Source organism: Bidens hawaiensis, unplaced genomic scaffold, assembly GCF_021521415.1.
Source record: "Bidens hawaiensis isolate Kalapana, Puna unplaced genomic scaffold, B.hawaiensis_p1.1 tig00031747_1, whole genome shotgun sequence".
Taxonomy (NCBI): Eukaryota; Viridiplantae; Streptophyta; class Magnoliopsida; order Asterales; family Asteraceae; genus Bidens; species Bidens hawaiensis.
This window is the reverse complement of record NW_027495356.1, coordinates 154,031-170,821: the sequence shown is the minus strand read 5'-3', so window position 1 is coordinate 170,821 and position 16,791 is coordinate 154,031. Positions and strand designations below refer to the sequence as shown.

General features: G+C 37.6%; 1 protein-coding gene across 1 annotated transcript; it reads right to left on the bottom strand.

Annotated features, from left to right (window-relative positions):
• Window positions 1–14,212: 14,212 nt before the first annotated feature.
• LOC143582440 (uncharacterized) lies at window positions 14,213–15,187 on the bottom strand. The gene is made up of 2 exons (XM_077065002.1): window positions 14,702–15,187; window positions 14,213–14,575 (listed from the first exon to the last, which is right to left on the bottom strand). Exons 1-2 carry the CDS (start codon window positions 15,185–15,187, stop codon window positions 14,213–14,215), a joined length of 849 nt encoding a protein of 282 aa, XP_076921117.1.
• Window positions 15,188–16,791: the final 1,604 nt, after the last annotated feature.

Below are 16,791 nucleotides of genomic sequence, written 5' to 3'. Positions count from 1 at the left end.
GTATGAATAGTTCAAATCAATAGATCTTGATTCCAAAATGATTTAATAAGTAACTAATTGAGTAACTGAATAATATAATAATTGAATAAATAATTAAATCAAATCATAAATCGTTTCGTATAAAATCAAACAAACAAACAAATAAATGAATAATGAATGTTCTTCGATGTGTTGGGTTTCCTATGAGCTTTCCATGGCATTTTGTTTCCCCAACTCATTAGCAAACCAAAATTAAAACAAACGTGTTAGTTGGCCTCCTATGAGCATTACATGACAATTTGAATGGCCCAACGTAATTAACGAATTTAACGAATCAATTAAGTTTGTCGGCCCATGAGCGTTACATGGCGATTTAACCGACCAAACTAAGAAACGAATAAACGAACTCAAGCGTAAGCAGTTGAAACATCTTATGTATCACCATTGATGATAATGTTCCAACAAAATATCGCAAATATAACGAATTGTGAAAATGTGCAGTTGGCGTGTCCATGGCATCCCATGGGTTTTACACCCGACTAGACATCTTAAAACAATAAAACACAATAAAGAGTATAACCGTTTAGCCAATTACGTTAAACGCTTAAAGTGTCGGTCGCATGACAATTTCCACTATGGCGGAGAATCTTATCACACTCCCTAGTTCTAAGTGAAAAAGAACAAAAAACAAAGTTAGGAAATTCTCAAGGAAATTACCGAAAATAAAAGGCAATCTAATAAAATTAAATTAAAATATTTCGAGGTTGAGGAGTAGCCAGAGTTATAAAAATATTTTGAGAATGAGACATAGTCTCAGAGTCATAAAACTATTTTGAGAGTGAAGCATAGCTTCGGAGTGGTGTGTTTGCTTAACAATAAAATAAACAATTAGATAGGCAGTTAAATAAGTAGTTAATTTAGCAAGTAACTACGTAAGCTATTAACAATCAAATAAAACACATCAGGTAAACAAATAAGCACGTATGGGGTTCCTAAGCATGTTACTAAGGCACCACTAACGACCTATCTTAAACCTTCGGCTATGATACCAATCTGTCACACCCCAACCTACATTGGAAATGCCGAGGCGTAAACTGATTTCACAGCTCACAAGGTTACTATCATGCAAATTGATAAATGACAATATCTATTTAATTTCATTAAATGAAACAATTACAGTTAAGTACATCAAGTAAAAAGAAATTTCAACAATGATTAATTAAGTTTGTATCCTAAAAGACATCTCTACGTGATCTTCATCTTGCTAAACAACCAAGCTGATAACCTGCAAATGCGTATAAAATATATTTTTGTCAACAACACATGTTGAGTGAGTAAAACACCAGTTTAAGATAAAACAGTAATATAGTACCATAAATAAAAAAGATGCAAACTGTTCATGTGAGATAAACAGTTAAATCATAGCACATACACAAACAATCAACCATAAAGAAAGGGCTAAACCGTTGCCATGCGAATGGGCATTGGTTACCAAAAATGAGGTGTCAGTGAAACCATTGTCAATGCGTCGGACGCCGGCCACTACGACGGTCGTATGATCATACTAGACTGAGAATATGTTGGACCTATCCGAATGCGGTTCACGTAAGCCAGTAAGCAAATAGCAAGTTAGGCATAAACTGATATGCACACAAGGATTAAACAGTTGCGGTTTTGAATACTAGATAATAGATAAATACTGTAAATACGCATAAGTCCCCAAAAGGATTTAAAATTAGTAAAGAAAAAAGGGGAGTGATTACTCACCTGATCAGATGAATGAAATACAAATGAGGATGATGAGAAAAGTAAACCCTTCGGGATATACCATCAAAGATTGATGTTAACGTGAGGGGATGATGATGATCGACGAGTAAGAGTTGCGGCCAAAGGACGATTCAGGATTAGCAGTAGCAGCAACGACAATCTAATTGAATAAAGGGATTAGGTTAGAGACGGGTATATGACGTTGAGGATGAGTCCAATCGCAATATCTTGCTTGTTATTATGTATAATGATTTTCACGTGGTCTCGGCCAAATGAAAATAAGGAATACAGACGTGGTTTGAATGAATTAGCATAATTAAAGACGTCGGTGTACCAATTAAGGAAAGAATATCACGTATTGATTCAATTGCTATGTTAATTTATGAGAATTACGGCTCAAGAAATGAAACGGGTCTTCGGTTGCGGGTTTGGGGCGCGAATACGGGTGAACGGATCTGGGTATGGTTTGGTCTTGAATACAAAGCATAATATTTGCAGATTGACCCCTATTGTTCATGTGAGGATACATAATGATTTAGAACTTAGTTTAGGGTTAGATATGTAAAGTTATTTTGATAAGTTAAATAAATAAATAACAGTAATAATAATAAAAAAAATATTAATGACTCGATAACCGCGATTCTTTGTTGATTAAAATTATCCGATAATGAAAACGGGTTGGGTATTGATTTTAATATAATATATGAAAAACCGAGTTGTGACAATAACATATCCATATATCTCATAATTACCATAGCATTATCTGGATATCTTGATGAAGGTTTATGAGGTTTTATAGAGGCATCACTACTTTTCCCTTATTGCATGCTCTTGAAATGGCTAGTACATACCTTGTGTACAGATAACCCATGAGAATTTCTCTAATTCTCTTTCTAGGTGTATTTATGTTTCTTTTGCTAAATATTTTCCTGACATTGACTTAGTTATTTATCCTTTGGATTTCATCCGCTTGGACCTTTCCTTAAGCTGATATTTTCTTACTTCCACTTTTGTTGGAAGGATTAATCTTACGCCTTTTTATTCTTGACATAGTTTAAAGATAAGTATAGTATTTCGAAAAGAGGAAAACATATCTTTTATTTATGTTGTAGTTGCATGAGTGTACAAAATTACTACTGCTATACTGATTACATCTGTTAAGATCTTATTGTCTACGTTTTCCAGTGGACGGTCAATTTCTTGATCTTGTTATCCATTTTGGTGTTTTTGCTTGTCTCCTCTTCCTTTTGTTTTCCTTATTTTCCATTTTTTTCTTAAGCATTGCTCATGCTAATTTGGTGACATTAATTTTGTAATGAGATGAATCATCTTCAATGTCATACATTCCTTTTAAGGAAATTTGATTCGTGTTCACGCGTTCACCTTGAGTGTGAGTACAGTAAGGATTTTGTATTGCTGGATAATGGAAATATTGTTGTTCATGAGAATATTCTTCGAAATTAGTCATTACTTCTTTTCCCTTTGACAACATTGGTTTCTTTGATCTACTTGATCTTGCTCCTTGCATATTTTGATTTGCACCTATCGGACTTGTGGAGCCTTAGTGCTGAATGAATTTGAATCTTCTTCCATTGTTGTTTGGTATGATTCGTCATCACTAGTTATAGGAATTGGGAGTAGAGGCGTTCCAATGAAACCTTTTCCTTTACCGAATCGTGGTCGACTGGTATAACTATAGTGATCGGACATCTGTGTGAGGTTTTATTAAAAGTAGGAATGTGTTCCAATCTTATTCGTACTATTTATCTTATTCGTAATAATTATACATTCAGTTGTTAAAGCTTATATATTTTTCAGTCAAATATCTAATTTGCTGTAACTGATGATTCTGTAATAAGATTGCTATCTCTATCGGTATTTGTGGATTGCCATGAAGATACTTCAGTTGACTTCCATATGGAAAATTGGAAATTGTTGGTTGCTCCTGACCGAAAAATCTGGTATAATAGATGTTATTACTAGCCATGTCTGATGGCACAGGTTCCGGTGCGGTGATTGAATGTCTATCTGCTTGGCGCATATTCCCAAAGTAGTTTATATAAGTACATATTACGCTTAGATATATGTAAACTATCAATCTTTGCTTGTCCTTACTTATTAAACAAGTGGATAAAGCTTAGGTACGAATACATTAATACTTAATTCGCTGAAATCGATGGCTCTGATACCAATCTGTCACACCACGACTTAGGGCCTAGGCGTGTGACCACAATTGGTACCTGTTTTGTAAATATATCCGAGTTGCAGATTTATTTTAGCGGAAGACTTTAAGTTTATAAAATATTAATTTATTACGAAAACTTTTTGAATAATAAATGCCCGAAGGGTTTTTTTACAAATTCTTGTTTGATCTGTTTAAAAATGAGCCATCTTCATGTAGCGAACATGTAACTCCGTGAGTGACTGAATCCTTGCTACCTGTGCTAATTCTATTTCTCTGAAATGTGGGGAAATACGCCAGCGATATGTTGGTGAACCGTTGACTCTAAAAACACTTAATAAATCTTTATTGTTATAATAAAAATATAGTTTTCTTGTACAAACTCAGTAGAAAATATTTCATTCCTGGGATTTGTACCACTGCTCTACACAAACAAAAGTTCTTCGAGCCACATAGCCCATTTAAATAATTGGTTATGATTGTTAGCCCACGGCCATATAGCCTTCAATTGTTTAGGCTACATAATTATGTTTGGATCCATACACATGTGTAATCAGTCTGAGTTGCTTTTTATTTTCTATCTTGTATTATAACTTTCGAGAGATCACGTAATCTCATGTAAACATTTGAATCACTCTTAAAGACAAACAACCCGTTCATCTTATAGAGTATAAATATGTTTTGACTGTTTGTAAAGGTTTAACATATTCACGTTATATAAAAAGGTTGAACGCATTCACCTGTGATTGTCTGATCTGTATGATGTGGTGATCTCGTTTGAAAACCTTTGTGAATAAATGATGATTAACCTATAACAAAATAGGTATATATAAATATCCGGATCGTCTCTTGATCCGGCTACAGACCTTTAGTCTAGTTTTAATAACTTTAAACCTTGATTGATCATTTTTTTGAATAAAATACTAGACCTGCAATCTTTTTGTTTATTTACCGATAGTTTGCTAGGTTTCTTATCCATGAAGAAACATCTATGATAAGTTTTTTCTTCAAGAAGAAACGTCATTTGTCTATAATCTTTGTATATAAATTTGTATGTTTCTTACTCATGAAGAAACACTAATTTGACTATACCCATTGTATGTAAAAGCTTATGTTTCTTGATCTTGAAGAAACAGTATTTTATCTATATCCTTATGTATATAAAAATATATGTTTCTTAGTTATAAAAAAATTGTTTTAACCATAAATTTTGTATTTATAAATTTGATCAAGGTCTAAACTATACCCCCGACTAGGGTCTAATCCATGTAATATAATAATCAAATAATAACTTAGGCATAATTCCTACCTCACACAAGTATTCCGAGTTTATATGCCTAAGCTTGTACGAGTAACACTTTTACTTTTTATCTTGTACTAGAGTCCATACCATCAGAACTTCGGGACTTGGCACACTCTAATATGCTCGGCATGCAAAACGAAGCTAAGTGTGTGTGTGTGTGTGTAAGAGTGTGATTTGGTGTTAGATTAAGTGTGCCGTGAACCCCCTATTTATAGGAAATTTTGTGCCCCTTCGTGTCGTGCGAACGTAAGATAGCCAGGACGTTCGCATAGCTCGAACCACCTTAATTTTGATGAGTCATCACTAGTGTTCCACGTGGCGCCACGTGGTCTGACACGTGATGCTACGTGTCTACACATGTTAAGCATGCATGAAGTCACTTCGCATAGCGCGGAGAAATCTTGAGTTGTTGCTTCGCGTAGCGCTAACCAACTAATCCTCGGTTTTACCCCAGCTCCTTCGCGTAGCGCGAAGAGCCAGGTCCTTGTTCGTTCGCGTAGCGCGAAGAATCAAAACCTCAGATTTTTCACTTTTAGTACATTGTCGTTCGTAACTTGTCTTGTTTTGGTGTTAATTCCATTTTCCAAAAATACTAAGGCGGCTCGCGGCGCTGCGAGCGTGCGAAGTGAAAAGTGCGACATCAAAGCGCCTCATTGCACCCATCGCTTGAGCCCGTGCCCATACGCGTGCACATCGGAGGGCTTCACACCCTCTCCTAGGACCACTGGTGCATGTTTGGTGTATAAGAATACTAGTTTTAGATCCCGTGTAACACACGGGATGATCCAAATTATAAAATTACAAGTAAAACAAATAATTACATAGTGTATATGAAAATATGTATTACATCTATGTTTGTATCTATATTATGTATTATGTGTGCATATTGATTTTTTTATATCACATAATGATTTTTTTAAATAAACTTAAATTAAAATGCACATACAAAAACATATCCAAGAATGCCCATTCTACTGAAAATTTCATTCTCGATATCAAATATGTATAATTGAAAGAAGTTTGGTTATGAACTAATTTCGGAAAAGAAGACTTCCCATACAATAGTAATTCTGATCACTCAATCTAAATACAAATGGAAAGTTACCTTTATTGGTATATTTATCAACTTACCACCCATAGAAGCTAATGAGAACATTAAACTTTAACGACAGATGTTTTTCAAGAACTATATTTTTCTGAGCTACAACATGAGAAAGATTTTTGATAAGTTTTAGGGGACTTCTCGACTTTGTCATAATGACAACATAAAAAATAACATGTTAACTCAATAAATTTTGTGAATATTTTGTATCATTTGAGCATAATTTTGCATGACATGCTTCCCATACAACGTATGGAGATTTTTAAAATGGATCGACTTTTAAACATATATATTTAAATGATTAAAAAAATTGTTTTGTAAAATGAAAGCTATTCGAGTTTGTTTTTATTTACAATCTTCAATAATATACATAGTATAATATGTTAATGATAACATTAGAAATTATATTTTTTTCAATCTTTAACAAATATGATTTGTTGTTTTTTTTTATGGGTTTCACCAAATATTTTAGAATATATATTCAATAATAAGTTACTATTTATTTTTATAGATATATATAGAAATAATATAAATAGAGCGTAAATGGAAAGTGAATAATTATTTATGACATAAATTAGGTCAATTAAGATTTTAGTTTTGGAGGGAAAAAAATTGCGAGGTTTAACACAAAGTGACACGTGTCACAATTATTTTCTTTTGTTAGAAGAGTAGGATTACTATGGAAATTCAAATCTTTATAAAGAGCTTCCAAATTTTTCTTACTTTCCATGTGAGAGGAAATTCCTTTTATTTTTTATGCTCTTGTGGATTGCTTTCACTTTCTTCCATCTTTTCATGTGAGATGGATTCCTTTTTTTCATTTCCTTTATATAGGATGAACTTTTTCATTTCCTTTATATAGGATGAACTTCCTTATGTAATACTTTTATTTCCTTATCTAATTTTTCTGGTACTTATTTTTGATAATATTTTTGATCCTTCAACTTTACTAAATTGTCAAGTTTGGATCGAAGTTTTGGGGATGTTACAATAATTCTCATTCGCAGGGACCTTTCCCATTTGCAAAGACCATTCCCATTCTTTTTATGAACCGAACCTTAATCTATTAACACGAACTAGTCCAAATAGCGATTTTATTATAAAGTTGAGACTTTAGCATGCGTTCCATCCCGATCTAGTGGCATACTAAATTTTATGTAAAACCGACTTCATTTACCCTTCCATTTTACGAATCAATTTTTACTCGTTTAACATGTACCGAACCAACTAATCTGTTTAATATCAAGTGAATTACTTTAACATTAATCATCATCCAATATATTATCCTACCAACTTTCATGTCAAACCGAACACTAAAATTGAACCTTTTAACGAAACATAGGTTTATCAAGTTTAGATCTGAAAATGAGAAACTTGTTTGTTGACATGGCTTTCATGATTTTTTTTGCCTTAAAGAGATCTATCCTTGGTGACCTAGCTTTCATGTTTTTTCAGCCTTGAGGAGCAGTTTACCACTAAAACAAGACCTTTCAAATTTTTAACTCAAGGGTGTGAAAAGAATGGTGTAAAATGGTGTTTGGGATAAGGGTTTATAGTTTAATGAGTATTTATACTCCTAGCCCATGGACCCTTAAGCCCACCATTTCTCCTTAAGCTCATTCTTTAATCTAAGCCCACTTTAGTTGTATACTTGAATACATAATTAACCCCTTTAATATAATAAAATTCCGTTTTATTATTTATTCAAATTTGGGGTTGTTATAACTAAAATGTAAGGTTGCTCATTATGTACCAACAAGTATTTTTACCCGCACCTTGGGGCATAGAGAATTAAAAGCATGACATGTTTGAAAGCTATCGTGTGTTATAGCGGGAAGTTGGTCAGTTTCAATTTGATTCGTTGTGGTAAAAGTTTGTTGAAAAAAGTTTTATTACCAAAGTAGAGGGACCAAATGTAAGTTCAACCGGCACACATACCATTACCAATGCTGATGGGGCTACATGTGAAACTAAAGCTGAAAGAATATAAAGTATACATGTGAAACTTTTGTGGCAAACCAAATTTATAACTAAAGTTAAGGGGCCAAAAATTATTTATACCAATCTTTTGTAGCCAAATTCTAAAAACCTAAACTTGGCAAGTTGATTGGCAAAAATCTAATGAACCATAGTTTATAACTAAAGTTAGGGGTCAAAAGGTATATATACCAAGCTTTTGTAGCCAAAGTCTAATAACCAACCCTAACTTAGGCTGAAATCAGAATAGATCGGCATTTGATATTCCGATCACGCTTTGATCAACCCTAGTCTATTCAATCATTGTTTTTATTGACATTTTCATTGTTCCTTGATCACGACTCTGATGTGTGAAAACTCTTATTAAAACCTAACTCGTTAACTATAACTTGAACCACACTTCCAGTGAGTTAACGGTGGCCAAACACCATTTTTTCCACCCAAAAAGCACAAGATTTCTATTCCTTCTTTTATGAACTTCGATGCAGAAAACACTATAAATTAAAACACAATAGTTCAAACCTTGCCCTAACGTGTCGTTTTGAGTGATCATACCGTATCTTATTTTATTAATTGAAGGCTTGAGACTGTGTGTATTTGATATACACCGTACATTATTAAATACTTTTATACACTAAACACCACGTCACTATGTGGTATGTATGAAACAAACATAGGTGTGTTTGTAGTTTAGATGTGGTATCTATGTAACCGATTAGGTGTGTATGTAACTATGTATGTATGTAGCAAGTGAAAGTAAGTATGTATATGGATTTTGTGTAACAACTTGAAGTTTTTTTAGACTAGTTGTACACTCTGGATTATGTTTTCGAAACTTGGAGGATGTTTTTAAATTCCGTTAACACTTTATTTGTTTGATACTGTTGTTGTAATTATAGCTTCCACATAACAGGGATGGATGCAAAGAACGAATGATATCCATAAATTTCTTAGTAGTTAGGTTACTTGCATGAGTGGATATAGTTTTGGACTTTGGATATTCCAATGAGTATGTTGAAAAGAAAAGTTATTATTTCAGATAGTGTTTTGTATAAAACACCCTTCATCTGAATTCAAACCTTAAGCATAAAGAAAGGTGATACTTGTTTCATGACAGTTACATGCCTAGTTATAATACAGTTTGATGAACCTCCGTGAAAAGAGTTAACTATGTGACTTCGCACTTGGGTCAATTTCTAATCCGATATGACGATATTGGGTCATGACAGGACAATCTATGAGAATCATTAATAATTTTTGGGCCAAAAGTGACAAAAATTTAATTTAAGCTTTAAGTAAAATATAATTAAAATTTTAAATTGACTTGTTGGGTTATATAACAATTCACAAATATGAACTATGGAAAGTGAGTTATTCCACATTGGAGAAATAGCAAAATGGCTTATCCCACATCACTAGAAGAAAAAGTTGTAAGCTCCTTATAAGGAAAATGTTTCAGAAAATTAGATTATTGTATGACAAGAATTACTAGTGGCCTTAGCAAGGGTGTGAGGGCTAACTCAGCAAATCATCGCGATAAGCGACGTGATGGTAATGCACCCGTGACATTGCCACGTCGCACGCCACATGGAATGGCTAGGGCTAACTCGGCAAACCTATATTTTCATTACGCTATGCGATGACCTCTTTTGTATGCCGTTGTGATACAAGTCCAACCTTGAAATCAACTATTAAAGGGGGACTCTGATTAAGGCCTTCATTCTTCGTCCAATTCTCTCACTATCTCTCTCACTTTCTATTATAGTATAAGTGTTGGTATATGTTCGGACCCAAGTTGAATCGTGATTATGTGAGTTCGATTGGGGATTTTGGAAGAATATAGAAGAACAATCAAAGCACGGGTGTTTTTATATTAAAGATAAGAATTACAAATCTTTCTCTTATTACAATATTTTCCTCTCTATATTTTCTGTATATCCTTCTTCCTATCTTTTGTTCTCTTTTATAAGGCTCTAGAAACCTTTCTTTTATCCTCTCCTTATTTGACCGTGCTCTTGACCCGTGGATTCTACCCTTCTCCACTAAACCTGCATGGAATACTCTTTTATACACGGGCCTTCATCCATCGCCCTTGGATATGCGTGTGGTGGTGGTCTCCTTTTTGCATGGTAACAATATCCTCTTTCCCCTTGTTTATAATGTTCCCGTCTATATATGTTTGGCCTGGGCTTGGGCTTCTTAGGTTAGTGGATTGTCTTATATTAAATGAGCCTTGCTCTATTCCTCATGGGTCGATTCTGATGTTACCTCTTCAAGTCCCCCAGTCCATTAGCTTTGTTATTTATGACAAAGTTAATGGACAAATATTCAATTCCTCCTTGCATTTTATTTTTTAGTTAACTCACTGATTTGATTGCTTTGGCCTAATTGATTTCTTAAGCTCATGTTCAGGCCCATCTTCCTGCAGCCGTGCATTTTGGCGGCATAAAGTTTCATAGCTTCCCAAGAAGCTATCAAATCACTGCTCCTCTCACTATTATTCACTTCACCTACCTTTCTCACCTTTCATTTTCTCTCTTTTATTCATGCAACCTTCCGCTTTTCGTCCCATCTTTCCGTCGTTCTTTATGCCAGGTTAGTGTCAATCTTTCACTATTCTTCTTTTATCATGAATCGGGAAGGGGTATCCGTCATTACTTCCAAACTTACTCAAGAAAAAAATGCTTACCTTGTGTTCCAAATATCACATTCCACTGACTTTGTCTCCTACCCTCCCCAAACCAGGTGAAACCGCTCTTAGTCGTCCTGATCATATGACTATTTACACGAAAAACCTGGAGTTTCTAATATCCGATATCCCCATATTGATTTTCAAACAACCTTGTTAAAACATAATCGGCTGGGGTTTTCTCAAGTACACCCGCTAGGTTTTTTGCGAGTTACACACTTTGAGGTGGCCTGTCGGGCCTTGGGAGGTTTTGCTACGGTGCCATTGTTTCGCAGGTTCTATCGCTTGAAGTGTGATGGCGACTGGTTCACCTTTGAACGTCATCGGTGGACAAACACCCTCCTTGTTACTCAAAAATGCCCACTGGATTTTACCCACAGGAGTGGAAAGATAGCTTTTTCTTCGTTTCTATGAACTTTGCGCCCGGTCTCAACCGTCGTCGCTTGTCGTCCTCTGCTATTAATGACTTTGCTCCGTGTCCACCCACAAGCCAGGATGGTTTGTACAAACTGTTGGTTGAAAACAAGACTGAGGCTATGACTTATCCCAAGCCTTTGTTATATATTGCCGGGTTGAGTCAGATATGGTCTAATCCATCAACTCGTCCAGCTGTGCTTGAGGGTGGACGAGGTCATTTATTATGTGAATTCTTTGTTTTATTATTGTTTTTTACTGATGCATCTGTGTGTTTTTGCAGAATTAAGCCTCATGGATATCCTTCAGAAGGGTTCCCCAAAAGCTGTTGAGTTTGTGACACTTCCCGTATCCCTTTATACTAGTTCTGACGCGAGTCCCCCAGTCAGTTCATTTTTTTTGGATACAGTGGCTCCCAGTATAGGCGTTCAGTCTCTTGTTGAAGATGCCCCTAAAAGGAAAAATCCTCTCTTATACATATTTGATGCCTCCATGAAAGGTAGGATTCGCAGTTCCAAACGTCCCTACTTGGGTATGTCTTCCACATCGTCACTCGTTCTTGCATCCTCTCATGAGATTGTGAATTTGGACTCAGATTTCTCTTTCCAGGTGGTTGCTCAAACTGGAGGGAACCAAGGGGCCAGTTCCTTCAAAGAAACTGGAGTCAATCCCAAAGGTAAACAGACCCAGTTTCCAGATCAGGCAACAACTAATTTACCCAACCTAGGTTTCGATGGGCCTTCAGCTCAGGACATCTTTGTTCCCAAGTGGAAGTTGGTTGTGGGGTCCTGTGTTAATACTCCCCAACAGGCTCATGACTTTCTGACTGAGGTCGTTCCACCGGCTGATTATGATCACATCCAATCTTTATCCATTGATTCCCTTGTTGGTGAGTTCGAGACTTACCTGTATCGGACTATGGCTTTGGGGGCAGCAACACGTCAGCCTGTGATCGATGCTGACCGTATACTTCATGAAAATCAAGAGTAGATTGTTGGACTGAAGCGCTCTGCCGAAAAGGACAAACAAAAGATCCAGGTTTTACGGAAAAAGGTGGTTCTCGGTGATGAGAGGAAACTGGAGCTGACTAGCATGGAGACTGCTTTGAAGAAGTCCAAAGATGAGGCTTGCGGCCTCCCGTGATCACATTGCCAGCCTTGAGGCGAAAAATGCTTTGTTGCAAGTGGACCAGAAGATTCTCCTTGAGGTAAATGTTGCTCCTTCTTTTGAACTCCTTGTGGTTGTTGAGCAATTTGAAATGTGATCCATCTTTCCCCCTCTTTTTTTGTTTAGTTGGAAGCTTCCTTAGGATAGGAACGGGCAAAGTGTGAGTCTTTTAAGAAGGAGGTTGTTGTTGTCCAGGTTAAGCAAGATCAGATCATTGTGAGATTACAGGACGAAGTGAGTCATGCTCAAGGAGATTGAGCATGGATGGTGAAGGAAGGATTTGGCTTGGTTTGTGAGAGGGCTCGCACTTGTCGCAAGACTTGCCAGGTTTGTGATGTGTTGAACCGAGCCATCTTCTCATCTGGGTTTCAGCATGGGCTTAAGCTGGGTATGATCACAGCGCACAAGGAACACCTATACTTGAGGTCCCACTTTCCCTGAAACTGTCGTGACTGAAGCCGAAGAGGCATACCTTGCTTACAATGCCCATGTTCCTCCAATCCTGACCCAGTTGTCTGCTAACCATAGTGCTTCGATGGAAGAAATCAAGGCGTTGTCTTCCGTGGTCGATCCTCCCTCTCCCATGCCGTAATAGTTTGTTGTTATGTTTGATGTTGACCCTCTTTTGTGAACTATCGTATGGTTTTATTTGGTTGTTTGTGTATCGACCTCTTGGAGGTCAAGACTTTTTTGTTTAACATTATGGCCATGGTAGGCTATGTAGGACTAAAAATGGTTTCATATGATGTGTTAATTGTCATGGTTTCTTAAGACATTTTCAAAGTCCCTTTATTTCTCATGTTGTTTTGGTTAACCAGTTAGTCTACCAATGAGGCCTTCCTTATGCCTTTTGTGACATAAGGCAGTGTTCAGATTTTATTGCGAATGAGCTCATTTATTCTCACAGAGAGAGTGTGACCGAGTATTATTGTATGTGCACACATTTGTTTTTTCTAACAAAACACATTGTTTATACATTCTTTTACATCACACATATAGGTTACAAAAAGAATTCTTTAAACTTGGTTGCCATGTGTTGATGCCCCGCGAGGAGATTATTTTGGAATTCTTCGTTCTATTCAGGAGTTACGCAATCCTAGGGGTGTTACCAAAAATCCAACTGAGCATGATCATCGCGTGCACCTTCGCCTCCTGTAGGGTTTAAGCATAATATTTCCTTAATTGCATGGAGTTCCAAGTTCGTAGAACTTCCTCCCCCGTGTGGTATGCTAACTTGTATGATCCTTTTTCACCTGCCCAGATAATCTGGTAGGGTCCTTCCCACCTGGCCCCCAACTTTCCCTGATCTTCTTACCTGATTGCTTCGTTCTCCCATAAAACCAAATCTCCCACTTTGAATCTGACCTCTCTAACCCTTGAATTATAGTACTTCTCCATTTTTTTCTTGTATTCAGTTTCCCTTCGGGCTGCCGTTTCCCTTCTCTTCTGCCAGATTTAAACTCAACCGAAGATCCTTTTCGTTCTCTTGTTCCGTTAGTGAGACACGGTTGGTTGGCAGGCCGATTTCCACAGGTATCATTGCTTCTGTACCATAAGTTAAACTTAAATGGGTTTCTCCATGGCTGACTTAGGGTATGGTCCGGTGAGAGCATAGGACATGGGGTAACTCATCTACCCAAGAATGCTTTTGTCGGCCAAACGGTTCTTGATTTCTTCTACAATGCTTCGGTTAGCCCTATCCACTTGCCAGTTGGCTTGGGGATGGGCGATGGATGTGAATATCTGTTCGATTTGCAGCTCCTGGCACCAATCTTTGAAGAGGCCACTTGCGAACTGCTTTCCATTGTCACTCACTATGGAATGAGGCAACCCAAATCGACAGACAATGTTTTCGCAAACAAACCTATTTACTTGTTGCCCCGTGATGGTTGTGAGGGGTTTTTCTTCCACCCATTTTGTGAAATAGTCAATGGCTACTACCAAGAACCTCGCCTTCCTGGTTCCTTCAGGTAAAGGTCCTAGAAGATCTATTCCCTATTTTTGAAAAGGCCAGGATGAGCTAACATGTATAAGGTTGAGTTTTGGCTGTCGAGTGACGGGAACATATATTTGGCAGCTATTGCACCTTTGTATTTCTTTCAACGCGCTTAAAAACATTGCCGGCCAATAGTACCCGGCTCTCATGGCTCGAGCTGCCACCATCTTGGCCCCCATGTGCATTCCACAAATGCCCTCGTGTATTTCCTGTATAAAGTACTCGGCCTCCAGTGGATCTATGCATTTGAGGGAGGGACCCAGGAATAACTTCCTGTATAGAGCCCCATCGATCATCTCATACTGGAGCGCCCGTACCAGGAGACTGCGTGCCTCCTGTTTGTCTTCAGGTAGGATACCCTCTCGCAAGTATCGCACAATCGGGGTCATCCAGTTTTCCTCGGGTGTTTCAACGTTGGCTATCGCAAATTCCGTTATAGAGGGTTTACGGAGTATCTCTACTTTAACACCCTTTGCCAGGTGATCAAAAGCGACAGATGCCAGTTTGCTTAAAGCATCGGTTTTTTTCTTTTGCCCCCGTGAAATGTGCAATACCTCGACTTCCTTGAAGTCTCTCATCAATTCTTTGACCTTCTTCAGATACTCCACCATTTTTGAATATTTCGCTTCGTAGTCTCCCTTTACTTAATTAGCCAATAACAGCGAATCGACATGAGCCTTGATTCATCGCACCTTTATTTTATGAACCATTCTCAGCCTTGCTAACAGTGCCTCGTATTCCGCTTCGTTGTTAGTACTGGGGAAGTCCAGTCGCACCGCATACGTCATCGTGATGCCTTCGGAGCTTATAAGAATCAGCCCCGACCCGCTTCCATCTTCGTTGGAGGCCCCATATGTATAAAAGGGCCCATAAAGGCTCGTCCAGATTCCCCTGTGTCTTTTGGGGAAGCTCTGCCCTAGAGTCCCTTTGATCAATAAATCCGTCATCCCCTTCCGGCATGTTCTCGGTGATTAGATTAGCCAGATACTGCCCCTTGAAAGCCGTGTGGGGCTTGTACTCAATGGTGTGATCTCCCAGTTCTATCACCAATTTGGCCAACCTTCCTGAGACTTCCGGTTTCATGAGCACTTGTTGTAGGGGCCTATCAGTCAGCACCCTTATCACATAGGCTTGAAAGTATCGCCTCAATTTTCGGGCAGTGTAAATGAGTGACAGGACTAACTTCTCGATGGGTGAGTCTCTTTCCTCGTGGACTTTGAGCATGCGGCTAACAAAGTATATGGAATCTGGCTTCCCCGCTTTCCACCATGAGTATCGAACTGATGGTGCGGTCAGTTTTAGATTTGTAAAGTATCAATATCTCCCCTGGTTGGGGAGAAACGATTGTAGGGAGCTCGCACAAATGAGCTTTGAACTCCTGGAAGACTTTATCAGCCTCCGTATCCCATCATAACTTGTTTTTCTTCATACTTCTTCTAAAAACTTCCATGAATGGGAGGGTTCTCTCGGTGATTCGTGATAAAAAACGATTAAGGGCCACCAACCTTCCATTTAGCCTTTGCACCTCCTTAATATTCTTGGGGGGGATTCATTTGCAATAGTACTTCCACCTTCTCCGGATTTGCTTTGACTCCTTCCTTAGTCACCAGAACTCCGAGTAACTTCCCTTCCTTAACCCCAAATGAACACTTTCCGGGGTTAAGTTTCATATTAGCTCCTCTTAACGTTCGAAAAGTCTCATTAATATCTTTCAACATCCTATCTTCATAGGTGCTTTATATAGCCAGGTCATCTACATATATCTCCATGTTTCTCCCCCTTTGTTGGTCGAAAAGCCGATCCATGAAATGCTGGTATGTTGCTCCAGCGTTCTTCAACCCGAAAGGCATCTTCGTGTAGCCGAAAGTTCCTTCATTGGTATAGAACGTTGTTTTTTCTTCATCTTTAGGGTCCATTTGGATTTGATGGTATCCCTTGTTCGCATATAAGAAACATCTCAATGGAAACCGAGAGAGAAACTCTATCTTCTTCTCGACCTCAAGTTGGATAGAGTCTTTGGGACACGCCATGTTCAAGTCTTTGAAGTCGTCGCACATCTGCCAATTGCCGTATGATTTTGCTATCATAACCGGGTTTGATATCCACAAGGGAAATTTCACCTCACGAATTATCCATGCTCTTAATAGTTTTCCCGTTCTTCTAAAACCGTTTGGCTCTTTCGTGGTCCTAGACTTATTTTCTTCTGTTTAACCGG